The 24,981-nt window shown below is 41.3% G+C and overlaps 6 protein-coding genes across 6 annotated transcripts; 1 reads left to right on the forward strand and 5 right to left on the reverse strand.

The window, feature by feature from the left end:
- Nucleotides 1–888: 888 nt before the first annotated feature.
- On the reverse strand, nt 889–3,868 carry MELLADRAFT_41540 (uncharacterized protein; the record flags this gene model as incomplete). Its single annotated transcript, XM_007403898.1, has 14 exons — nt 889–1,393; nt 1,490–1,603; nt 1,683–1,958; nt 2,026–2,074; nt 2,149–2,230; nt 2,330–2,360; nt 2,434–2,491; nt 2,559–2,610; nt 2,688–2,759; nt 2,836–2,871; nt 2,941–2,981; nt 3,057–3,116; nt 3,216–3,647; nt 3,737–3,868. The coding sequence occupies 13 exons, from the start codon at nt 3,221–3,223 to the stop codon at nt 1,172–1,174; spliced, it is 1,101 nt and encodes a 366-aa protein (XP_007403960.1).
- Nucleotides 3,869–5,969: 2,101 nt separating this feature from the next.
- MELLADRAFT_76348 (uncharacterized protein) lies at nt 5,970–8,248 on the forward strand (the record flags this gene model as incomplete). Its single annotated transcript, XM_007403670.1, has 3 exons — nt 5,970–7,382; nt 7,466–7,614; nt 7,697–8,248. 3 exons carry the CDS (start codon nt 6,043–6,045, stop codon nt 8,002–8,004), a joined length of 1,797 nt encoding a protein of 598 aa, XP_007403732.1.
- A 335-nt stretch (nt 8,249–8,583) lies between these two features.
- Nucleotides 8,584–12,382, reverse strand: MELLADRAFT_76349 (uncharacterized protein; the record flags this gene model as incomplete). The annotated part of the gene is made up of 10 exons (XM_007403897.1): nt 8,584–8,948; nt 9,019–9,066; nt 9,145–9,244; nt 9,309–9,523; nt 9,589–9,722; nt 9,791–10,186; nt 10,253–10,457; nt 10,551–10,700; nt 10,773–11,402; nt 11,486–12,382. 10 exons carry the CDS (start codon nt 12,380–12,382, stop codon nt 8,907–8,909), a joined length of 2,817 nt encoding a protein of 938 aa, XP_007403959.1.
- A 1,530-nt stretch (nt 12,383–13,912) lies between these two features.
- MELLADRAFT_87061 (uncharacterized protein) lies at nt 13,913–15,739 on the reverse strand (the record flags this gene model as incomplete). Its single annotated transcript, XM_007403896.1, has 3 exons — nt 13,913–15,521; nt 15,583–15,631; nt 15,694–15,739. The coding sequence occupies 3 exons, from the start codon at nt 15,737–15,739 to the stop codon at nt 13,913–13,915; spliced, it is 1,704 nt and encodes a 567-aa protein (XP_007403958.1).
- Nucleotides 15,740–16,892: 1,153 nt separating this feature from the next.
- MELLADRAFT_58664 (uncharacterized protein) lies at nt 16,893–20,016 on the reverse strand (the record flags this gene model as incomplete). The annotated part of the gene is made up of 5 exons (XM_007403895.1): nt 16,893–18,366; nt 18,442–18,723; nt 18,771–19,669; nt 19,711–19,935; nt 19,990–20,016. 5 exons carry the CDS (start codon nt 20,014–20,016, stop codon nt 16,893–16,895), a joined length of 2,907 nt encoding a protein of 968 aa, XP_007403957.1.
- A 3,598-nt stretch (nt 20,017–23,614) lies between these two features.
- On the reverse strand, nt 23,615–24,618 carry MELLADRAFT_87063 (uncharacterized protein; the record flags this gene model as incomplete). The annotated part of the gene is made up of 2 exons (XM_007403894.1): nt 23,615–24,450; nt 24,510–24,618. The coding sequence occupies 2 exons, from the start codon at nt 24,616–24,618 to the stop codon at nt 23,615–23,617; spliced, it is 945 nt and encodes a 314-aa protein (XP_007403956.1).
- Between the last annotated feature and the right edge of the window lie 363 nt (nt 24,619–24,981).

Here is a 24,981-nt window from a genome sequence, read left to right on the forward strand (position 1 = left end):
GGAGCGTGGTGAAATTAATTGTTAAAATTCATCGCTTGTTAGATCTTGATTTGGATTTTGGTCGATTGGTGGATTTCAACTGGTCATTCAATTTTGATTGATCGTTCTATTGCAATCAGTCGTTCTATTTCAATTGATTGTCCAATTTCAATCAATTATTTGCCTTTGGTCAATTCGTGTTTGATCTAAATTCTGATTCAACATAATTGTTTTTCTTAAGGTGATTGATCAAATAAAAGGTGAGATGAATTGACAACAAAAGCAATTTTCAAGTCAGAAACAAATCAACCATGGAGGAGATGAATAGGACAATGACTGACACAAACAGTTGGACAGATCACTCGTCCAGGAGATTGGTTTGAAGACTGAGTTGATTCCTTAAAGTGTTGTATGTCAATGGCAGTCGAAGTTGTCATGTGTAGAGCAAAGAGTGAGATGATATTCACCTGTTAAGAGGTGTTTGTGGCGAGACAGAAGTGAGTTGATGGGGATGGGGGAATGATGGGGGTCTCAAATCTATCAAGAAAGGTCCAGAAGTGACATCCAGAAACATCTTGAAGGTGTCCAAGAAGCTTCTAGATGTCACTTCTTGACACTTCTCGGGCCCGTTTCTCGAGTTTTGAATACCATTACTATAGGAGATCAAGGACAAGAAGATGATATCATAGTTAAAAATAAGTGTCTAAGGACTCAGTATCTTAAGATTTCCTTGGAAATTTGAACAAACTAGGGAACAGGTACATCCACACCTAGGAGGGATTTCAAAAATATCAACAACCACCCTTTAAATCATCAAGAGAATTGAAATTATGGTAAAGACTCTGATTGTTTTACATTTCAACTTTTACTATCGATTTTTTTTCCAAGTTGAAATATAACAAACCATTTGGGAAAAAAGTAATTCTACAGTTTCATTTCAAGAAACATGATGAAAAACCAACACATGTATATGATAAAGTAAACCAAATTATATAAGAAAAAGAGACAATCAACCAATATGAAGCTGCCCTCTCCCCCCTTCCTGATGTCTAAAAACTTTCTTACTAATACAATTCCAATCTGATGAAAAAAAAAGGAAACAAGATAGAAAAAAAAAAGATTCCAAGAAAAATGAAATTCAAAAAGAACCCTTCCCAGAAAAAAAAAGAAACCCATCTCAAAATAAACTTCATCAAGGAGGAGATGTTAAAGTACAGGATTGTTTTGTTCGAAGATCTCTACTTGGGATTTGTTTAGAATTCTTACCAAGACCTGAATGACATGGATTACTAGCCAGGATAGTACTAGAATGTGCATAATGTAATCCTTTACCTGCAACGTAATCTGATGATCTATTTGGTGTAAGTGTTTGTTGAAAGTATTCATCTATGATTGGAAATTGTAATACGTTCATCTATAATAAAGGTAACCGAAAAAAATTGGATTAGTCTACGAAGAGCAAGTAGAAAAATATTAAATGTTGGAACTTCAACAAGGAGAGAAATCGTACCTTGGGTGTAATGACAATCAAGGTTTGACATGGGATTTCTAACCAGTCTGTCTTCTCAAATGTTAATGGTTCAGAAGCAATCAAAACAATCTTTTCTCGTTTATCACATTTTCTCTACCAAAGAAAAAAAGATCAAAACGATCAGTAGGATGAAACTTCTGACCGAATCAGATAAGAGAACCCAGGATCATACCATTCGATATTGACCAGGTTTAGAAAGTCCAAGTGTATCATTTTCAACTTCTTCAAAAGAAGTACCAGTCGAGAAATAAAGACTAGCAGCTTCATCTGTAGAACTAGTGACATACCGTGTAGCTACCACTGATTTACCATCTGTTACAGCAAAATTCAATAAGCTTGGTTCTCCTACTTCTGCTAATTGACTAGCTTCTTTAATCTTTTTGATCGTATTTAGCATAATTAATTGTAGAGTTGAGTATGGAAATGAGGTGGCTTTCGGATCGGCATGCTAAAGAAAGGATCATTTCATTAACATTGAGTTCAAGAGTCTTAAGAATGAGGTTGGATTATAGTACCTTGCTTAGCTCATTGAGAAAAATTGCAAAGGCCCATTCAGAATCGGTACTGCCTAAAAAAGATAGACTAAGTGTCAGTTTTTTTTAAACCTATATCATGATCGAGCGTACGAGAACTTGAACAAACCTTGAGGATAATTAAAGAATTCATCAGAAAGTTCAGATTGAAGTTTTCTTTTAATCTTATTGAATCCAGCAATATGACCTATTTGTTTAAATTTTGAAAAATATCAACAAGAAAGAAAAGTAGAAGATCAGTAAACTAGGCTATAAATGTGGAAGAGATTGCGGAAAGAGTATGTACCATTGTGCATCCATAGTAAAGATCCATAAATCTAGAGTGAAAGCAAAGGATGATCAGTTAAGGTTCACAAGAAGTGGTGAGAACAAAATGGTCCAAGAAGTTACCCAGGGATGACAATTCTCTTCACTTAGTGCTCCGGATGTACTTGCTCGAACATGGGCGCTATTGAAAGTATCCTTGTGTGAGTAGGGAAACCTTGAGTGAAAGTAAAAAAGATAAATCAACTAACAAGACAAGTGGAGATCGAATCTTTTCTGCTAATCTATGTAAATTTCGATTGGCTATAGATGGAATAATACAGATGAGTAAGATCAATTTATGAGATGAGTTTGAATTGAAAAAGGTCCATCACACTAACACCATGCAGGAGTGATTGCTTGAAAAACACAAGGAGTAGGATCTACATCCTCAGTTGCAGTATCGTACCATCCTACACATTGCAAAAGAATCCTCATAAGTTTTGATGATTAACAAATGGATGATCAAGGTGAAAAAGGATTACACACCGACACCGAAACCATCAGCGTTGATGGGTCGAGCGTCTATTTGAAGATATAAGATGTTAAGATAAGTATTCGAATGTAACGATGATCAAGTGAAAAGAAATGAACCTAATCTGAGTCTACTATCGAAAGCTTGATTGATGATAGAGCTTTGAAAGAAAAGGTCAAAATCAGAATTGATAAAAGTGAATCTTTAAAGGATGATGAATGGAAATGAGACTAACTGGCATGGTTTAGTGAGTAAATGAGCCAAGATGATAGGTTCACCTTTGAAAATTAATAATCTGATTTGATTATCAAAAGTGATCAATATGAAGTGGTAAAAGTGATGATCAATATACTGAGTCGAAATCTGAGTGAAACTTCAAGAGACTTGTACTTACCTACACATCCTCTATAGGCTATATTGTCGATCGAATTGAAATGATAAGGAAAATCGATTGAAAATCTTATATCCTCTTGTGATAGTCTTCTTGCTTGGAATGTAAAGTCTTGTGTCAAAGATCAGGTATCTATTTATCTTGAACTTGAGCTTCAATGAAATGAAAGATTGATTGAATTTATCGAAAGTGTTGTATTGAATTGTGGAAGCAGGGTATTGTTAAAGTTGAATGATACAATTTCTGCAATCGATGGTGTGATTCTCAAATACAAATCAACTTGCAAGTTTCGAATCTTTAATCAATCCTCTTCCCAATCACTAATTGGTTCTGTTTCTGAAGAAAGAACTGTAAGTTTTATTTTGCCAAGCTCAAGTTGATTTGATGTCTGATAAATGTAACAACTGTTGGTACATAATCGATTCTCTGCCTGTGCTGCCAAGTAAAGAAATAGATTTATCATTTGAGCAAGCTTATGCAAACAGTGAAATGTTTCAATTTGAGCAAAAGGGTTTCAAATCAACTTGTCATCAATTATTCACTTTATAGTCCAAACCTCAGCCCATGCAGTCTGTTAGATCATGGATCCATCTGAAGTACAGATCCCTTGAGGAAGATAAGAGGAATGAAGATGATTAAATTAGATTGAAGAGATCAAGTGAAGCAATCGAATCACGAATCAGTGAAATGAGCTAAACTGAGGTTCACGCAGATGACATGGATCGATGGATCAGTGACACTGAGTGGCGGTGCTTAAAGTGACGTCAAGAGGCAACACTCGATAGAAGGATAGAAGAACCAAAGTAGCTTTGTAGCGAATCGAACCCAGTCATTTGTTCTTAAATCCGAAAAAAAGAACAAAAGAAGAGAATCTGGACCATCGACTTGTTATTATCAACCATTCTCACTGGAAATCAATACACCACCGGAGGGTTTAGCCGGTCTTGAGACCGGCAGCGCAGACCGTCTGAGGGCCGGCTACGCTCCCGCAGTGGCAGACGGTCTGAAGATAGACCATGCAAATGACCATCTCGAGCCGCTTCGCTGCCAAGTCTGAAACCGGTCTGCAGGCGAGGTGAGACCTGTCTGCAGGCGAGCATCAACGAGCTCGAGACGGTCAACCTAATGAATAAATCGGGCGGTGGCGAGCCCAATAGGCCTTTTTGATTCAGAATGCACCTTTTGACAGTTACTCTTTCGACTCGCACTGATGCACGGTGGGCCTACTGGTCCAGGATGAGTGGAAAGAAATGACCAGAGATATGATTGCAAAAAGTGTGAAATTTGTATAAATAGACTATCTGTATATAACACCAACAATCCTAAAAAACAATCATTTTCTACCCTTGCTAGCATGTGTAGGTTTGGCAAACGGAAAATAGACATTGGAAAGAAGAGTATGATAAACCGAGCTAGCCAGAGAGATTGAAAGAAATCAGACGGATACAAATATTCATCTATTTGAGTGATAGGCAGGAAAGGCCAGCAATGATGAGACCGGACAGAGAAGAGCATTATCAAGGGAAAAGCAGACAGCCCGACAATTTGGATTAACGATTGTGACAACTCGGCCTGTGATAGAGGGAAAAAAGACATCAGTAATAACATACAACAGGCAAGGAGATGTTCAAAGTGAGTAGCGACATGAAGTCAACTTACTTGTCGCGAGATCAAATGAGAAAGATGAGGTGGTGTACAGGATGGTGGTGGTGTAGGTGGGATGAGTGATGGTAATGGAAGACTGTTGTGACTATGACTCTGATTAGGATTATAAACACATCGAGTGGCTGGATGATGACAACGGTGATGAAATCCATGAGCTGGGGAACGAAGTGAAGATTGAAAGAATCCAGTATGAGATTGGTTCAGATAATTGTGATCCAGTTGCAGGTTAGCTACTAGATGGACAAAGTGGTAAGATGGACAAAAGAGCTGCAGGCGAATGAGTTAGTTAAGGAAGAGTTACAAAAGGATTTGAGTGGTATTGTTTGATTGGATCACTTAAATTAGATGCCCATTTGTCTTGAGTTCCAGGTTGTAAAGTTCGAGGGATCGGTAAGTAGATGGAAGGTTCATTGGGAGTGGACTTGGGGTTGCGGAGGCTGTGGACGTGGTGAGAAAGGGTGGTTCGTTGTTGTTGAGCGGGTGGGTTTTGTCATTGATTGTTAAAGGTTGAGTCACTGTATCATCAAACTTGACCTAACCTGTGAGTTCGACATGGTGGCAGTCAGGAGTGATTGATTGAAGACTGGTCTCCTGGCTGTTGTAGACCGTCAGAAGCTCAGCAAACTTGTTGAAAAGTGTGGCCTGTTTGCAGACCGCCTACCGGCCACCCACAGCCCGTATGAGTTCTGGTCCACAGGCCAGCTGTAGACCCGACCATTCTCAGACCCTTGTGGGCTCTCTATGGTCCGGTCTACAGGCCATTTACTGACCCGACCATTCTGGGCTCCGGGGAGACCATTCTCTGACACAGAACCCTCCTGTAATGATTTGGAATTATCTTAGAAATATCTAAAATACATTATCAAATAATTTGTTATACGAATATGGTTAGATCTGAATAGTAAATTGTAAATGTTACAAAGAAGATGTTTTATCAAATATGTTATAAGAATTTGATATATAGATTAGATGTTACTAGAATAAATAAGAATTGTTAAGAATATATACATGTAGTTAGTATTGATATGTTTCCTTTTTCTTCATCGAAATATTAAAGTAATTTTCCTCACTCAAATAAGTACTCAGAAAGTAATGTACTTTCCGAGAGTACACCTGAGCCCTTACACCTCCGGTGGTGTATCAACATCATCAACTTGACAAGAAAATGAGAAACGACCCAAAGATGAACTCAACTTTACCACTAGCACCACCACCCAATTATGATGAAGCTATCAGATCAAATGAACAAACTAGATTAGTATTCCAAGAAGCCATCAACTCAAATGAACAAACTAGATTATTATTTCAAACCAATCATCATTCTCAACAAGCACAACAACAACAAGCATATCGACAAGCACCACCACCACCACCACCACCACAAGGACCAATCTCAATTCATTTAAACCATCAAACTCATTCATCTTCATTTCAATTCATCAGATTACTTGGATTCTTTAGTTTGATCTTATCAATCTTATTTACAATCATCATCAGTTTATCAATCACTCATCAATCTAAAATCTTTTACTTGAATTCATTTATCTTTTCTCATTTCTCTTCATTTGAAATCCCAATTTATTATTCAATCTTATCATTCTTAATCATTCATTTGGTTTTAGTGAATTTGAATCATCATAAATCGTTTAGTATCTTGGTTCATCATACTATTCATTTCACTCAATTTAACATTCTTATTCAAGTCTTCGTCATTCTTTTTGATGGTGAACTTCGTAGTAAAGAATCAGGTTTAACTCTTTTATCTGCTACTATCTTATTAGGTGCTCTAGATTTAGCCAAGTTTATTCATTCATCAACTCATTCACAACAACAAGTACGAACTCCATTGGTGATTCATAATGTCAATCAATCATTATCTTTCATAAGACCTTCAAGTTTTTACTTATCTAGAAACCAAAACAACTTATCCAACGCATTCAAGAGGTTTCGATTCATTGGTTATTCAATCTTTATCACCCTCAATACTTTAATCTTAACAACTACTTTACTATTGAAAGCTTCAGATTCGAATCCAGTACCTTCCGACCAACTTCATACGGTTGAAATTTCATTCCCAACTATCGATCATCATTATCATCATCATCATGAAGAACAATTGATTGAAACCAGTTTACAAATGAAATGTGAATGGTTAAACCAACCGAATCCATCAATCCTTTCAAACCAAAGCACTTCAAATTTACCTATCAAGACCAATACGATCTTACTTTTTTCTCCTTCAGCTTATACTGCCAAAGAATCTTCAAGATGGATTTCTTCCATCGAATCATTCAAAAAGAATGATCTCTTCAATGGAATTAGGTTTTGCCAATTCGATAGACCTGGTTATGATCATTCATTTAATTTACCGATGACTAAGATCTCAGATAGTGTCAACGTGATGGATCAAGTTTTAAATCAAATAGGTGAATTTGATCAAATTCAAAAAAATTGGAATGGAATCCGTCATTCTGGTTTTATTGTGGTGGGTCATGGTTATGGAGCGTAAGTGTAATTCTCTTAATCTTTTTTCATTACCCTTATATCTGATTGTCTTGGTTTTTTTTTCTTTTGAATGTTTTTTTTAGATTGGAAGCCAAAGTGTTTGTATCTAAACATCCTCATTTGATCAAATCAATCCTTTATATCGATCCTGAAACAGAAGATACTTTCTTTAATCTCGATCAAGATCTCACTGATAGTCCATTACGACAATTCTCATCATCTCTACATAACAGTTGAGTTTATTTCTCGACTCATTTATACTTGATCACAAAGCCATTGACCTTTACGGTTCTCTTTCTCTTTGATCCCTTCAGTGTATAAGATTTTCATTTCATCTTGGAAATATACAATTTCAACCCGATTATCAATCTTACCCATCAAATCAATCTCACCATCAATGACTCGTTCAATCATTCAAGAATCTACAATCTCTTTTTCGATTTTAGCTTATGATGAATTCATTGAACTTACTAAACCAAATCATCTTTCAAATCACTTTAAAACTAAAGTTTTACTCAATCCTCATAAAGGTGATCATCATCAATTTAAAGGTTTAGAGATTTGTATGGATTTTATGCAATCTACTTGTCAAGAAAGTTTAATGGATTTAGTTTACGATTGATCTCTTTCAAGTTGATTTGATTTGTAATTTTACATCTTTTTTCAAAATCTTAAACTTTTCTTTCTGGATTGTAACTCCTTCCACCTATCTATTGTTGAACATACGTTGTTTTATTTCTCATCTCTGTACTCTTTGTTTGATGATTTTCACGAAGCAGACTCGCGGTTCTTACTTTTCACTTTTGTTTTCTTATAACAGTTTTGCATCATTTCACGAATTAAAACTCTTTTGTCAAATAAATCTGACATGAGTACATTGCTTATCATGACAGATCGTACAAACCTAGTAACAATGAATGATCGATGCACAAATATTACCAAAATCATAGAGGGGAATGAGATTTCCAAGCTGACAACTACTCATCTTTCATATCATGCTCTCACTCACAATATCCCGTTCACAATCTACATATTTGAGTGATTTGTCAAAATCTATCCTTTCCAGTTGGGTTGCAGTTCCAACAACCCTTCTTTCTGTGTCAGTCGCCATTCTTAGAAATAAATTACGATCACCTCTTTCACAAAAATCGTCATGGAACAAACGGGATCCCCTTCATTTTCATAAGAGGTTTTATTTACACATCGTCATAATTACCAATTTTCCATTTTCAAAAGAGAATAGTAAAACATAAAAACAACCAAATATATACATACATAACCAAAATATAGGTTCATGGATCCAACTTGAATACATATTACAATTACAAAGTTAAACCTTACAGGACGAGAACATTACTTCAAGACAGCGGTTTGAAACCCATTACAATGCTTCCTCACCTTGTTTTCATGAAGATATATGCCCCAATGAAGATATCTTTATGTAGAAATAATAAAAGAAAAAAAGAGATTGTAGAAGCAGGTCTGGAAGCGCTGGGCGTAACGATATGCTATAACAAGTCACTCTTAGTGACCTACCCATGCTCGAGTTCTCTCGACTAAGAACCACTGATGTGAAAAAAGAGTCAACGATTTGCCCTTCAGTCTTGATCGACTGGGGAGTATCAAATCGACTTACTATTTTGCTTCCTGCTTTTGACGACTTCATCGTCACACCGTTTCGCCTCTAATCCAACAAAATATCAAAGCCTAGCGTCAACATTCGGTACGAGAATATCAAAGATGTAATAGAACGACAGCGTACCACAGTCTGAATCATGAGTTCACGAATCGGATTCGGGGCAGAAGTGAAGAGAAGGGTAAGGACCTGTGCCCCTGCTTGATGACAAGCGATCTCGATGAGTCTGCAAAAAAGATGACAACATTCATCAGTGTTTGTGCACATCGCATATGAAAATGGATACTTACGCCGGACGACCATGGCCATATCCACATATTCCACGAACGTAGCTCTCAACAATCGGGCTATCCATCCCAGACACTTTCATCACCTTTTCAATCGCCTTGGCTCCAAAGTTATCAATCGATAATTCACAAGCCAATTGGGTTTCCGTCAATCGATCAAACAATCTCTTCTGAGTTTCACCCGATGAATGCTCAATTAGATGCAGGATCACGAAATTCTATTGAGAGATGGGACCATCAGATCTTGTGCCAAAAATTGTGTCGGTCAATCCAGGTGACTTACACCCCATTGTTGGACCGCGCAGCTATAGATTTCCGCGAGGAGCTCCTCAATGACGTCCGTCTTTTCGACCTCGCTCCAGTTTTCGAGAACGCTTTGCACAATCAGAGATCCTACTTCATCTTTGGCAGTCTTTGCTGTAGGGCCAAATACGTAATCAGATCATGAGGTCCTGAGAATAAAAACAAAAGCCATCATCACGTACCCCATTGACCTTTCAACAATTCGTTGAGACTTCTTTCAAGCTCCCCAGGACTTCCAACTCCAGACCCGTATTGATTGAGACCGTTCGGCTTCTTGACATTTAGCCCCGAGACATGCAGATGCATCGCACTCGATGATCCACCAACACTGAGCAATCGAGCCCACACATGACCGGCGCTCTTATGCGTGACGGTCTCTTTCTTCTTCAACAATTCTTGTGAAATCAGCCATCGTATCTGATTGTTGTCTTCCTCGTCGACGTCAATCATCTTCTGTAAGCAATGTGTGGCAAACGTGTCTGAAGCCAGAGGAATGATGTGACCCCTGATGCTCTCTGCCATCTGCATACGCTCTTCCGGAGTGGCATGTTCAATGGCTCGGGAAACCAAAAAGTTACCTTGAAATAGAATTGCAAATCAGTTTGAGTGTGAAAAGCCGCATATGACTGCAATTGTACACTCACCAAATCTGTTGGACATCAGCTCTAAGCTGTATTCAATCACTAGACGAGTGATTTCTTCCCTGGGGGCGTTGGAATCAGACGAAAGATTTGGAGCATGAGCAGCATCAAAGCCGGTCGAAGATGCCACCGCAGATTGCTTGAGCTTCTGTTGCAGAAATATGCTCGATTGTTGGTCATTGTGTTCAGTTATCCTCCGGATGAAGTACTAGATCAAATCGATTTCAAACGCCAAGATGAGATTCGGCCTTCTGGAGCTCATCTTATAGAAAACGACGCAAATCACAAAAATATCACATACCTCATAGTCGCAATCCGTATCCCCAGCCAACAATGCCCTGTAATTTACTCCCCCTAGCCCACCCGGTAAAGCACTGGTGGGCACCGGGATGGAAGCTGAATTAGGTGGATTCAGGATAGGTCCAGTGCCCGCGAATGAGTTGGTTCGACCCTAAGAATCATAAAACCAAATGAATATCGGCACGCACGTGAAAGAAGCGTGAACGAAGAGATAAGCATTTACCATGGCAAAGTCCAACGGTCCCATCTGTCTCGGTCCGAACCCGGGCGGCTTGGAATAGGGAAAGTTACCGTTGAGATTGTTCATGTATTCCGAGAAGTTACCCGGAGGAGTGTTGGCCGTGTTCATCCGATGGGGGGGCAGTGGATGTCCCGTGGAAACGGGCGTTGAACTCAGAGGAGGAACCGATCCGTTCTGGCCGGCGTTGATGGTTGACGGAGGCTGTTGCCCCCCTTGGTTCGCGTTCCTGCCATTCGGAATGACAGGAAAAGAAGTGTTAACGACATTGTTCGGTAACGGATTCTTGAGAGGTGCAGCTGGGCCTCCGGACAAGCTGAGGTTGGCTTTCAAGTGGGTGATGGCTAGATCCTGTGCAGCTAGAGCTCGTTCCAGCTGCTCAACTCTAGAGAACATCGCATTCATGAAGTCGGTGATATATTGCGGTGCTAGAAATGGGGAGCCTAGAGCGCTCTGCGAGCCGGGATTCGGGGGAGAAGATCCAGTCGCCGAGGGACGGTGGGAAGGCGACGCCATTTTCCACAAGCCAGGAGAGGCCTCACGCCGCGGCGGAGCAAAAGTACCGGTCGCAGAATTCTGTGATTTGGTGACATTTGACTTCGAATAGAACGCTTCCTGCAAGAGTCGACGAAGGAAGGTTGTGAGTTAATTGGACTTATACTAAAGACGGGAATGAGATGAAACAAACTACTACTTACTTCTCCAAAAGACAAAGGTAGAGGCCACGTCTGATGGTTGTTATCTTTGCCAAATCCTTGGACCGGAGAATTGGCATAGTAGGGACGTTTGAAACCCAAGCCATAGTGATCGCCATTCTCGACATCTGGATTGAAATAGCTGCTCAGAGGAGTTCGCGTAGCGCTATCTCCAGCGACCAGGGAGCGAGTGGTCGAGGAAGCAGATGGAGTCTGACTGAAACTCAGCTCCGGGGAATCAAAAGATGGAGTGGAGTCACCCTTTGATAGGTCAGAGTGAACGTTGGTTTGACGAGGTGGATCACAAGAAGCTGATTGATCGAGCGGTAGAGTTTGAGAGATTCCTCCTTCATCGCGGTCCGCCTCACGTACGGTAAGTGGAGTCGGCCTGTGCGCGATCGTGTTCTTGTTGAAATTGTGAAGTCGGGTTGGAGGGATACACGAGGTAGGTGTTGCCCACATGCTCGAGCTGAGGGTATATCCAGCAGAGGTATTAGAAGAGTTGAAGAGTTGTTCAACAGGATGATCAGCATCTTCACGATCCTTTCCCAAACCGGTCGCACTCGCAGGAAGGTGCAGGGTAGATGGTTTAGGGACCTGGGAGGTAACACTCAAATGAGTCTGGTCGACGCGGGAACCGGGTCGAGAGCTCCCAATGACACCGACGGGATGAGAAGCTTTGGAGTTGGCGAGATTGGACTGAATGTTGAGACTGGATGGACGATCGGTCGGAGTGTTGGACTGGGAAGGGTTGGAGAATAACCCTTGATTCATGTTGATTCCCCAACGCTGGCTACCAATGGGGTCTGCTACTGACATTTTTCTCGGAGCAGAAGAGATCAAAGGTTGTGGTAAAGATTTAGGCGATGAGTGGGAGGAAGGAAGAGTCGGAGTAGGCATTAAGATAATATATAGCGCAAGTCAAATGAGTCACGAGAACAGGAAATAGGTTGAAATTCAGAGATGCAGAACAGAGAGAGAGAAAAAGACGCCTAGAGAATCAAACAAGGAGTTGAGGATGAAAGTCGAGCAAAGACAAATTGAGCAATAGGATGATAAGAAAGCAACTATAAAATGTAGTAAAAGCAAAGGTTTGATTAACAAGATGATAGAATTGAATAGATAGTTAGTATACTACTATCTTGTACTTTGAGTTTTGATTTCTTCTGGATCTCGTCTAGGGTGGACGAAGCGAGAAGATAGAAAAGAGAATTTGAGAGGACGAGCTGATGGAAGCGAAGTTTGATGGAATGGAAAAGAAAAAGGGTAAAGAGGATTTAAAGGTAAAGACTTGATTGGATGAAGTTGATGTTGGGATATCAGAAATGGTTAAGAGGATAAGTTTGTATGCTTCTTGACCATCCCGAGTGATAGATTGATTTTGACTAAAATGTGATCTTTAAGAATTCTTTGGTTCATCATTCATTCGGAGTTCTTTATATGCTAACCTATAGTCTTTAAATCATGCTCATAATCAATTTGATCTTATCATTATTCAGGTACATTGTAGCTGGTCATCGAAATCACAGTCAACTGATTTAGAGTCAACTGATTGCTTATGATTGAAAGCACTTTGACCATCATCATCTGTCCTGCTCAGGTCATCATCATACCACCTCTCTCTCTTTCTCCAATAAGATCACCAACGGATGGAAGAGCTGTTGATGTGGTTTTAGAGTCAGAACTGATGAGCCTTTCCTAAAAGCTCATCTGATGGATACCTTTTATGATGGTTCTGGACTTGATCCAGCCTCTGGCTTAGAGTCAGACGATAACAAAGGCATAAATGATGGTTCAAAGTCAAAAGGTCAGTAGATAATATTAATCAGTCGCTCGCCGGTAATTTCATAAGCTGGCTTTCAAAACTCAAGGGATCCTTAGCGTGTCATTAACATGTTTAGATTTGATTCAAGGTACCTTGAAAATCAGTTGACCATTTCTCATGCTCATCATTGTATGCAACATTGACGGTTACCATTATCTCTGGTTTGTACCTCGAAGTCAATAAATGAAAAACAAGTGTCGAAATGTGACGAGTAGCTGACTCCCCGCTTAAGCCAGAATGTACCGATGAAAACAAATCAAACATCGGCTTTGTGATGAAATCATTTCTGCTTCAAATTCTTTTTTTTTGTAAAATAAATGATCATTGCCTAAAGGGATGTGATGTTATGCAAACCACTTGCAAAGGCTGCGACACCACGCAACATGGGTTTTAGCTGGAATGTCCGTAAGGTACGATGCGTGTTCACAAGAGAATTGGGAAGCAAAATGATGTTTTGAGATGCATCACAAGAAATTGACACATTGGCTTGTAGACGAAAACAAAGATGTGGTATTCATTTTACGTGTAGAAAAATGGGATTGATTTCATTCTGGTTTGCTTATCGTGAGAGAGATAGGTGCCGGACATGAACAAAATCTACAACTTCAAGTCCTGGCGGAGGCGCCCTGTTCATAGCCTTGTTCGAAGCCTTGTTCAACACCAGCATTAAAGTGCCCATTTTGTCCAAAGAAAGTGGAGGCTTCTTGTGGGTTTTTACCAGCTCCACTTGAGCGGGCTTGTTGACCGGCTTGAACACCTACTTGTAGACCTGCTACAAATTCGGGGTCTTGATCCACTGGGGAACCGGGTTCCGGGGATGTACCAATGCTTTGACGGCCCAAAGCTTGACTAGCTTGAGCTTGACCCGTTTGAGACGCGTTGATGCCGCTTTGCGGACCGACTGATTGGTTGGAGTTTGCGCGTGCGCGCTGTTGAAATCCTGCCGCGAAACCTTGTTGCACACCAGCATTGTATTGTGCGTTTTGACCAAACAGAGATGAGATCTCTTGCCCGGAAGAGCTCATTCCGTTAGCTCCTTGATTTGCGCCTGCTTGATATCCAACTTTTTGACCGGCTAGAAACTCTGCATCTACCTCGGAGCCAACTTGTTGAGAGCCACCTAGATTTTGGCGACCCGATGTGTTGAGTCCGGAGGATAAACCAGCTTGAGATTGCGCATTCTGGCCAAAGTTCGCTCCACTTTGTAAACTACCTGCCTGGTTGATACCCGCATTCATCCTTTGCTGTTCGGCTACTTGGAAGCCCTGTTGAGCACCCGCGTTGAAGTATGGGTTTTGACTGAACAGGCCAGGCGGCGCTTGTCCACCACTTCCACTGACTCCAGATTGCATGCCTGCTTGAAATCCAGCACGTTGACCGGCCTCAAATTCCGCTTCTTGACTAACTTGAGATGATGTTGTGCCGGCTCCTTGGGTTTGAGCGCCCTGACCGTTCTGGCGGCCGACTGCTTTGTTGGCGTCCGGTTGTAAGTGTTGCTGATGACCGATCTCAAAACCTTGTTCTGCGCCAGCATTGAAAATTGCGTTTTGACCGAGCAATGCAGGAGCTTGCTGAGCGGTAGTGACTCGACTGTTGCGTGATGATCCAGCTTTCACCCCAGCATCATATCCAGCACGTCGTCCTGCCATAAATTCTACGTCTTGTTCGATCGGGGTACCAGGTACACCTCCCTCTAAATTCTGATGTCCGGAGGCGTTGAGTGATGAAGATGAACCGGGTTGGGTTTGCGTGCCACGAACAGAGTTGACACCGGTAAGTGCTTGATTGATGCCCGCGCGAGCATGCTGTTGGACACCCGCCTCAAAACCGGCCTGTACTCCGGCATTATAATTTGCGTTTTGGTCAAACAAAGCCGACACTTGTTGCTCAACAGGAGCTATCCCAGAGGCCGCAACTCGTGAACCTGCTTGGAATCCAACTTGATAGCCTGCCATGTATTGAGCGTCCATGATTGGCTGTGAGCCAGTTTGCTGAGATCCGCCAGCATTTTGACGGTCAGACGTGTACACCGTTGTGTTGAAACTGTCCGTAGGATTTTGAAAATTAACTGATGCCTCTGGGGCGATGATAGGTCGGGCTGATCTGCCGCTGGCGGGCAATGCTGACGAATCAACGTCGGGAGTATAAGGGGCGCTTGCAAGGGTTTGCTGGCTAGTATAAGGGTTGATAGACCTAGATTGAAAAGAAGTGGTTCTAGCGGTACAAACAACTGTTAACGAGTACTGTAAAGAAAAGAGGTAGATGGATTGCTAACCTCGACATAATTTGCGAGATGGGAAGCGCTCGGCCCTCTGTCATGGTTGCTGCAAAGACCGACGTCAGCAATCCAGACTTGGATAACGCAAGTAAATGATGATATGCTTACAAGTTAAGATACCAGCAGCACCGACAGCAGCATATGCAAATCGCATTTTTTCGGTTCGGCTAGGTTGTTAAGAATAATGTGTTTTGAAAAGGAAAGGTATTAAGTGATTGTAAAAGTGAATGGGAGTTAAGCGGGGTGGATCGCGAGCAGCGAATCGATAGAAAGAAAATTAGATGCAAAGTCTTCGGTGCGTGCTGAGAAGCTGGGCAGAAGATGACGGTGAAGTAGAAACGTGAGGAGCTGATATCTGTGAAAGTGAACGGGAGTTGAGCAAAGTGGATGGCTGAGCAGCGGATAATATAATTGGATAAGCTAAAAAGATTTAAGGTTTGTGGATGATAGGGAGGGAGCCAGGTTGGTTCGCTGGAGGAATCTGAAGGGCTCAATATATACGCTATGGATCAAATTTGTCTGCGTTGCGTCAATGTTGTTGGATTGTTCTGCTAGACATCTGGTCACCGCGAGAAAGAAGCACGAGCTGACTGAAGGATCATGGACCAAACAGCTTTGAACCGTTGTTGAGGCTCAGCTTCCTAAGTAACTGGATCCCAACCTTATCATGCTCTTGCCAGATAGCAGTCATCGAGAAGATGAAAAACATACAGAGCAAAACAGACCAACTTGCTTTGCCACTGCAGTCAAATGAAGATTCATTGGTTTGAGAGCTCAATGAATTTAAGTTGGCAGAGGAAAGGAAGGAAACGATGTTGACCTTTGATGAACATGAACATCAGACTGCCTGGCGCAGTCGCGATTCATTCCGGCGAGTCCGAGATTCTCTGCTCCTCTCGCAAGCTCGCTCGCCGAGACGGACGCAGTTGCATAGTTGAGGATTTGCCGACAATTCTGTGTTTCGGTCATCAAGTGTCTGTCTGGTGAAGAATAACACAAAGACAATAATGAGCTAGTGCGAACCCTCACAGACTGTGTGTACGACATCAAGACTCTCCAGGAACAAGATCATTATTGAGGAAGGCATACTGGGCCTCCAAGTCACGCGTTCCATGGGTTGATCTCGACATCATAAGTAAGAGGACCATTGCATCAAGATGGACGGGTGTAGGGATTTTATATTGTATCTCTCATGAACTCAATCAACATCAAGCCAAGTCGAGCAAATCAGTTTCCTCGTCCAACCGATTGCTGCAACTCGGACAACCCAAATAATCTTACAAACAACAAAAGAACACATAGGAGCCTTAACCAGAATGATCAGCATAAAACCTATTCCAATCCAAGCGAGAGACTAATTCGTTCAAGAACCCTTCTTTGCCTTCCTTCCTCATTCTCACTTCTCGATCAGCAGCCCGATCACTCAAAGCCTCCAAAGCATTTATCAGCTTCCTGAGACCCACAATCTGCCTTCCCTTCAACTTTTCAATCACCACATCCTCTTCCTCTTCCTCCAAGCCATTCAGTATCTTCCCAAGTCCAATGATAGGTTGAAAGATGGAATTCTCAAGGATCTTCATAAATGAAACTTGTCGATCTCTTAGAAAGAGTGCATTTCGGATATCTTCAATCATCAATCTATGCATCTCTTTCAATTCTTCCACTGTCTTATAGCCATTATTTGTTTCTTCTTCTTCTCCTTCCTCCTTGACAGGCCATTGTTCATGTTTCAAGATTTGAAGTCGAGTTTGATTGACTTCTTCCATGAATTTACGCCAATTTACCTCAATTGCGATATCCCATGTGAATGAGACCAGGCCGTCCAAAAGTCGTTGACAAGCTGAGGTCAACAAGCATAACCGATGGATCTCACTTCGCCGAGTCTTTGGCCTACGGAGACGAGTACGAAGTAAATGCTGATTTCGACGCATGATTGATTGTAAGCGAACAAGTTTCATCAGATATCGATTCACATCACGATAATGCTCGATGATTTCAGGGCTTAGCAAGGGGATAAGCCCAGGGGGAGGTTTAAAATCGAGGAAAAGGAAGTCGAATGCATGTATCGAATCCGCAGGTTGTATGTGCTCTTGATCCGTTGCTTCGGTGGCGAATGATAGCCGATCATCAAGCTCACGCCATGCCGATGCTGTCAGCTCTTCCGGGATTGAATCCAAGACAACCGATCGAAGGGCAGATGAAAGATCAAATCCACCAGGCGGCCAACGAGCTTTTTCCATCAATCTGACACTCACACCCACCGCCGAGGGTCCGTCGATCAACCCATCCTGCTCTGTTTGATCGAAGAGAGCTCTCGACAACCGTTGACTAAAGTCGACATCAAAACAAAATAAAAACTGGCCCAGAATTTGAAGATGATCCAACAGTTCCATATCGATGATAAAGAACGACAATAATGATTGGTTGATAGAAGATGCGCGAGCGAGAAGTGGATTATGGACAGTCTCATGGGTGAGTATCGAAAGCGAGGGAATGCACATGGCTTGTAGAAATGTGTGGTGGCTTTCAAAATTTCCTAGACGATCTTCAAAGACGGCGAGCAATGAAGCAGAGTGGGGCGAGTGACTATCACGTCTTAAACCTCTCGTGATATTTTCGAAGAACCTATCTAGGTCTGCTTGGGGGTCATTTGGCTCGTGTACCTTGCGCTTCACTTTACTGGAAAAGTTTGCTGTTGTGCTAGGAAGCTTGACGTGATTTCTCCAGGCAGACGTTCGAACATGTATATCTCGGACTTGCTGCGCCAATGCAATCCGGGAACTGATGTTTCAAAGACAGAGAGACTCGATCATGAGTGAGAAAGTCGGGATATAGGGATTAGCACTGCCAGCTTACCACTCTAACTCCGTTGCACTCCACACCCATCTAGCGCGCTCAAGAGCCTCGATCGGTAGTAATCTACATACCGGTCTTGGTTCTGATTTTTCAATCATACTACCACTTGATGTTCTCAAGATGCGTAATGCAATGCCAGCTTGAAACAATTTCTCAGCGACTTCGATCGGCATGAAGGTCGGAATCCGATCCAGCTTGAGCTGCAGGGGTAGAGCCATGTGAAACCAAATTAGCACGATGTGGAAGAATATCATGATTGTCTTGAAACTCGCAGAAAAGCGACTGAGAACTTCAGAAGCAGATGAGAAAACAAACTCAAAACAATATACCGAATGGCATTCGGTGACATGTTGTTTGTTCCTAAATCCTCAGCCGCATTCGGTGCCTTCACACGTTCAATTCCACATTCTCGCCATAATCTTTGATGAAGTTCATCGAATTCATTCGGCCAATCGAGATGGCCGTCGCGTTCGTCTTGTTTTCTTGGCAACCAATTGAGATCTTGAACCGGTCCATCAGTGCTACGTATCATCCCTAACCAAGTCTCCCAACCAATGAGTACACGGGTAGAGATCCTATCAAGCAACCAACTTGAGACCGTTTGGAGCATCGGTGAACCAGCGGTCTGCAGTAAATGATCGGCAAATTGGTATAGATGCGAGAGTTGATCTGTAGGAGAGGAAGGTGCACTGGTGATTATCAAGTCGGCCAACTTAGATAAAAGATCTAGAATGGGCCCCAGAACGGTTTGACGCGTGAGAACGAGTTGGTGAGATGGAACTGCGAGAGCTGAATGAATTTCGACCCGTAACATCGCAGCTAATTGGTCAAGACCACTCGCCAATAGTCCTTGCAAGTATGGATCTGTAGAATCAAGTTTACTGAGATTGAGACCAAGTTTAAGTGCGAGATCGAAGGTAACCTGGCTAGCTTCGTTTGTCAATCCGAGTATTCGTGGTAAAGAACTTTGTCCGAGATGTAAACCAAGGCAGAGTCGCGCATAGAGATCGGAGGCACGCGAGAGAGGCCAAGCTGGTTTATATGCGATCAGAGGATCGTGATTTGATTCGTTGCAATAAGCGGATTGAAGTAAAACATCCCAAGTCTGAGTTGAAGATTCGGAAGGATAAGGCGATTGATAAGTTGGGATAGATTGTGTGGATGTACGTTGATAAGTGTCCCAGCTCAAGATAGAAGCTTGAGACTGAGAATAAGAATGATTCAGTGGCTATTGAGAGTGCATTGAAGAAGGACACAGGAGGCACTTACCGGAACTTGAGGTGGAAGTGGATAATATTGAATCGATGATGATTTGATTGAATTTGTCTTGGTATCTTCCTTGATAGTGTCAGATAACTTGGGAATGAGATTGTTGTTGATAGCAGTTTGAAACGGGTTGACATCAATTGAGACCAGTGGTGGTAAGTTATCAATGATGTACTCCATCATATATTCTCCATCAAAACCACATGGATCCCAAATGGCATCTCTCAACTTTTCTTTACACAGATCCGTCGGGTACGGGGCCAAGAGACACATCTATCACACCGACACCTCGTCGGAGTCGTCGATCATGACGAACTGATCAGCACCAGCTTCATTGAGCTCCTCGCTTTATTCGAAGAATTCGCGTATCTGAGTGAGCTTCAGCAAAGACTTGATGACGAGTTCCGCCTCAAAACTTCAGTTCATCCATGGGATATACATAATTATACCAAGCGGTCTGGAACTCAAGTGACGAAGAACCTCTAATGAGATATACTACGCTTGATGTGAGTGGCTAAGATCAACTGTCCATAATCTGTCTGCCCAGTACGAGGTGTACCCAAATGACTGAAAAAATTGCAAAGATAAGGAGAGTGGAACAAAAGACCATCTGATAAAGCATTTGATCTTTATTGATGTATTTGAACAAGCTTGAGGACTTGCTATGCAGCTCGATCTAGCGTTCCGATCACTCGACTATTCGACTCAAATTCATGGATCTATCACTAGCCACGAGCGAGCTGATTGATCTATGCGTTTAGGGTACTCAAAGTAAGTATGCACGCGTGCATACTTTTCTGTACATACTTTTTTGTAATTTTTTTTTGCGGGGAAAAAAAAAGTATGTTTGGGTCCAGGTTTGAGGACACCACGCATACTTTCCCCAATATCACCTACTTCCATCATGCCTCGTCCTGGCCGAAGGCAAGAAATATCCGTGGATCTCGCTCAAGCCTCTGCACAGGTCTTATCTGTGCTCCATTCCACTGCGCAACCGCCGTCTGATTTTGTTTTATACGCCTGCCTTCACCTCAATTTGATAACTGCTACGACCTCGATGTTGTTGGACGACTCCGAAGAAGTCTGTGTCTTATCGATTCTCTCCCTTCTTCAAGCGTTCAATGATTTCCTCAAAGGAAGCTGTGACCTACAAGCTATCACCGCATCTCAGCAAACCATCCATCAACACTATTTCCAAATAGCCCTAGCAATTGGTGAAGGTTTTGATCATCTAACTCACATCCGATATGTTGAACCTCGATTTCATAATCGACTTACTATGTTGCAACATCTAAGATTTGGGGCGGTTTTCAATTACGGTACTCAAAGCAACTATGTACGCGTACATATGTAGCTTTGAGTACCGCAAATGGATCTGAAAGAAACTTTCTCCGTCATGTACGTTCCATTTCTTCCGTTGGCTAATCTGACACCATTCTGATGTGGTGCATTTACTTTAACCAGGGACGAATGTCCAAAGAAAACTTCTACCGGTTGGCCGGCCTCATTCGAGATGATCTGGTCTTCATGAACAACTCAAATGTGCCTCAAGCACCAGTTGAATGGCAGTTGATGGTTACTCTATGTAGGCTGGGACTTAGCGGAAACGGTGGTAGTGCTTATATGATAGGGCAGTTGTTTGGACTTAGTGGTAGGTCAAAAATATCAAGTGTTCAGGTGACAATAGCGACTGACCCTTGGTGTTCTTAGAAGGGTCAGTTCACAACTACACACTTCGATGTTTCGAGGCGATTTTAAAACTCGAACAGGAATACGTTTACTGGCCAAATCAACATGAAAGAGACCAAATCAAGGCTCATTTTGGAAGCAAGTCTTTCTTCAAAGATTGTGTAGGCTGTATAGATGGAACCCTCATACCTTTGGATTTCGCACCGGTCAAGAATCCCGAAGACTTTTGGACTCAAAAGCACATTTACGCCCTCAACACCCTGTTAGTTAGTGATCACCGAGGTCGAATCATCTATGCTAAACATGGGTGGTGTGGTAGTGCTCACGACCAACGTGTCTTTAATTCAACACATGTAAGTGAAAATACTCGTAGTTTGTCATTCAATTTGGTCTAATTGAGACTTTTTCTTTAGCTTGCTCAAAATCTAGATCTATACTTTGGGGTGAACGAGTATCTCTTGGCTGACTCGGGTTACACATGCTCAAAGAACATCATACCGACTTTCAAAAGCCCACGATTACAGAGTTTAGATGCTTTGAAAAGGGATTTTAATAGGGCACTCAGTGAACAAAGAGTGATCAGCGAACATGGAAATGGCCAACTCAAGCTTCGATTTCAGTCTTTGCAAGATTTACGGATCCTAATCAAAGACGCCCTTTCAGCTACACACGCAACCAACTGGCTGCAGGTGTGCTGCATACTGCACAACTTTTCAATTAAATGGAATGACGCTTGGATTGCGGAATCCCCTCCACCTCCCAATATTGATGATGTAGATGTAGACAATGATTACGAACCGATTGTTTTGGAAAGAAACACCGCATACCGCAGGAGGAATAATCTCTTGGCTGAATTTAGAAGGTATTGCCAACGACATCATTAGCTGATTCCCTTAGAGTGATTATGGAAGTGTATAATCCAAAGAAAAATCTAGATATATACACGTTAGTAGATGAAATGCAAAGATTCGGTCTGTTAATTTAAACATGAATCGAGTGCCCAAAAAGGCCCTTTTGACCCAAAAAAAACTAGTGACACATGAGTGAGTGAGGTCACACAATGAGCCACTCGATTAAAATTTTATGTAAGAAATGAGTCAATTATGTTTCATGTCTCCTCAGAAGATAAGTATTTCATAAATACTTATCATGAAATTTATATGTGATTGAATTTCAAAACACGCCATGATGCTATTTTTCATCTATCATGTACATACAGGTCTGCTCAGTTTTTTGCCCATCAGAATGAATAAATCACATGTTATACCACATGAAACTTTTTTGACCTTGAAAAAATTGTTGCAAAAATTCACTACATAGAATTCTGTAGCTGCTCAGGCAATATTACTGAAGCTGTTTCATAGTAACAGAAAGGGTGTTACATGCAGTTGAGTTGATGAGATCACACCAAAACACTGGGTGGGTGTATGTAGTCAATCTTTTGAATACTTTTGTCAATCTGAAAAAAGTTACAGCATGTATTACATATGAATAACTTACGCTGATGAGCAGATAACTGAGCAGAACTGTATGTACATGATAACCACCTATTCACTGAGCCTGTTGCACATATGTAGTGTGTGTGTTCTGGCTTAGGTGTGGAGTGATAGATCATTTTATGACAAATCATACTCCCAATCAAAAAAACTAGTGACACATGAGTGAGTGAGGTCACACAATGAGCCACTCGATTAAAATTTTATGTAAGAAATGAGTCAATTATGTTTCATGTCTCCTCAGAAGATAAGTATTTCATAAATACTTATCATGAAATTTATATGTGATTGAATTTCAAAACACGCCATGATGCTATTTTTCAAAGAGAAAATCATGTTTGATATCATTTCATACATAGTTAATGAAATCATTTTTTAAGTAGAAGAGAATATTTTTAGAATCATTTTTTTATTTCTGATCGATAGAAGAATAAGAAGGAAAACACACAAAAAAATTTGGAAACATGTGTATTTTATTTTTTGAGTGGAAGACAAATTTTTTAGATTTTGTTTTTATTTCCGATTGAGAGAAGAATAAGAAGGAAAACACACCAATTAAAAAATCGAATCTTTTATTTATTCATTTTCAGAGATCAATCTTGGGTAGTTGCAAGAAGTGAAAACAAAAAAAAACACAATAATGTTTTGGTCTTTTCTGATAGAAAGGAATATAAGAACTCAAATATGAATTAAACATTTCAATTGGACTAAATCAAAAATAATCATGATAAATTTTTGATCACTTCATCAGCCATTCTTTCGGCCTCGGCATATGGAATGTTGGAAGAAGAGAGTTTAGCAATCATCGAAATCCTTTCTCGAGCTAAATCAAGCTTGGACAACCCAGAGCCATTGCTGTTCTCTTCCAAAGCTCGTCGCTCTTGGGCTAATTCTCGCTCTAGTTTCAGCATTTTGAGCTCGTCTTGTTTCTTTCTTTTCGACTTCCTCAGTTCGATCTCTTCAGCTGATAGGTCATTCTCTTCCAAAGCGTGTTTATCTGATGGTTTTGTAATTCCAAATCGAGCTCCTAAGATATTGGCCATTCCAGTTGATGCGCCTGCCACTTGTTCTAGCATAAGTCTTTGATTTTCATTTGAAGCCTTATGAAGGTCATTCATTTCTTTGAAATCCGCTTGAGTCGGTAAGCTGGATTGGATAGTTTTGAGAACTGCTGCAGTTCCTGAATTTCGTTTTGAGTTTTTCAAAGAGCCACTGGCTTGATTCATCAATGGTGGTTGGGTTGATTTGGTTAGACGTAATGATTGGGAGCTAGGTGTGCGTTGGATTGAAGTAGAAGTCAAAGGTCTTGGTTCAGACGCCTCAGTATCCACTTGGGTGAGGCTCAAGTCGAAGTCATTATCGCCTAGGATCCTATGTAAGTCCTCGTTGCTTGGTTCCAAAGATTTGCTGGGATTCCAACCGCTGATTTGAGTAACCTGGGATTTGTCCCCTTGAGTTATAATACCGGACTCCACAGCGTTCAAAGGCTCGTTGCTTGGGCGATCCCCCATAATTGGGAGAAGTATGTTGTAGTAGTTACATTTGCTATGTAAGATTTCTGTGACAAAGGCCAGTCAGCAAATCTAAAACAAAAAAAGAAATTCAAATCTTATCTACCTTTAGTTGTATTTGCAGCCAACACCCTAATCTCCTCCTCTCGCTCCACAGTCCAATCTTCGGTTTGTTGTAGCGCTTCAATTTCCGAGTCGGTATGTTGCTTCATCATAACGCCACCACCTGTTCCTGTACGCCAACCTTCTGCCGCATGGAATTTACATTCTAACGTTTCAATCTACATTTACACCCGTATGTGAGGTTAGAAAAGACAATTAACACAAGTCAATATGAAAGCAAGAAAGCGTAGAGAAAAACCCTAAGTTAAAAAACACGATGAGAACATTTTGAAAAAAAAACTGACCTGCTGTTTAACACCAGCCCATGTGCAACCGCTGAAGCCCTTTGCCACGAGATACTTGACACACCTATCACAACATTCCTTTTTTTTGGGAGTACCCGCACGATATCTTGTGTAATTAGTCGAAGTGGTATCGTAGCTCTCCATACACATCCATTCGGAATCGTTTGGAGA

Source organism: Melampsora larici-populina (assembly GCF_000204055.1).
Source record: "Melampsora larici-populina 98AG31 unplaced genomic scaffold MELLAscaffold_1, whole genome shotgun sequence".
NCBI lineage: Eukaryota > Fungi > Basidiomycota > Pucciniomycetes > Pucciniales > Melampsoraceae > Melampsora > Melampsora laricis-populina.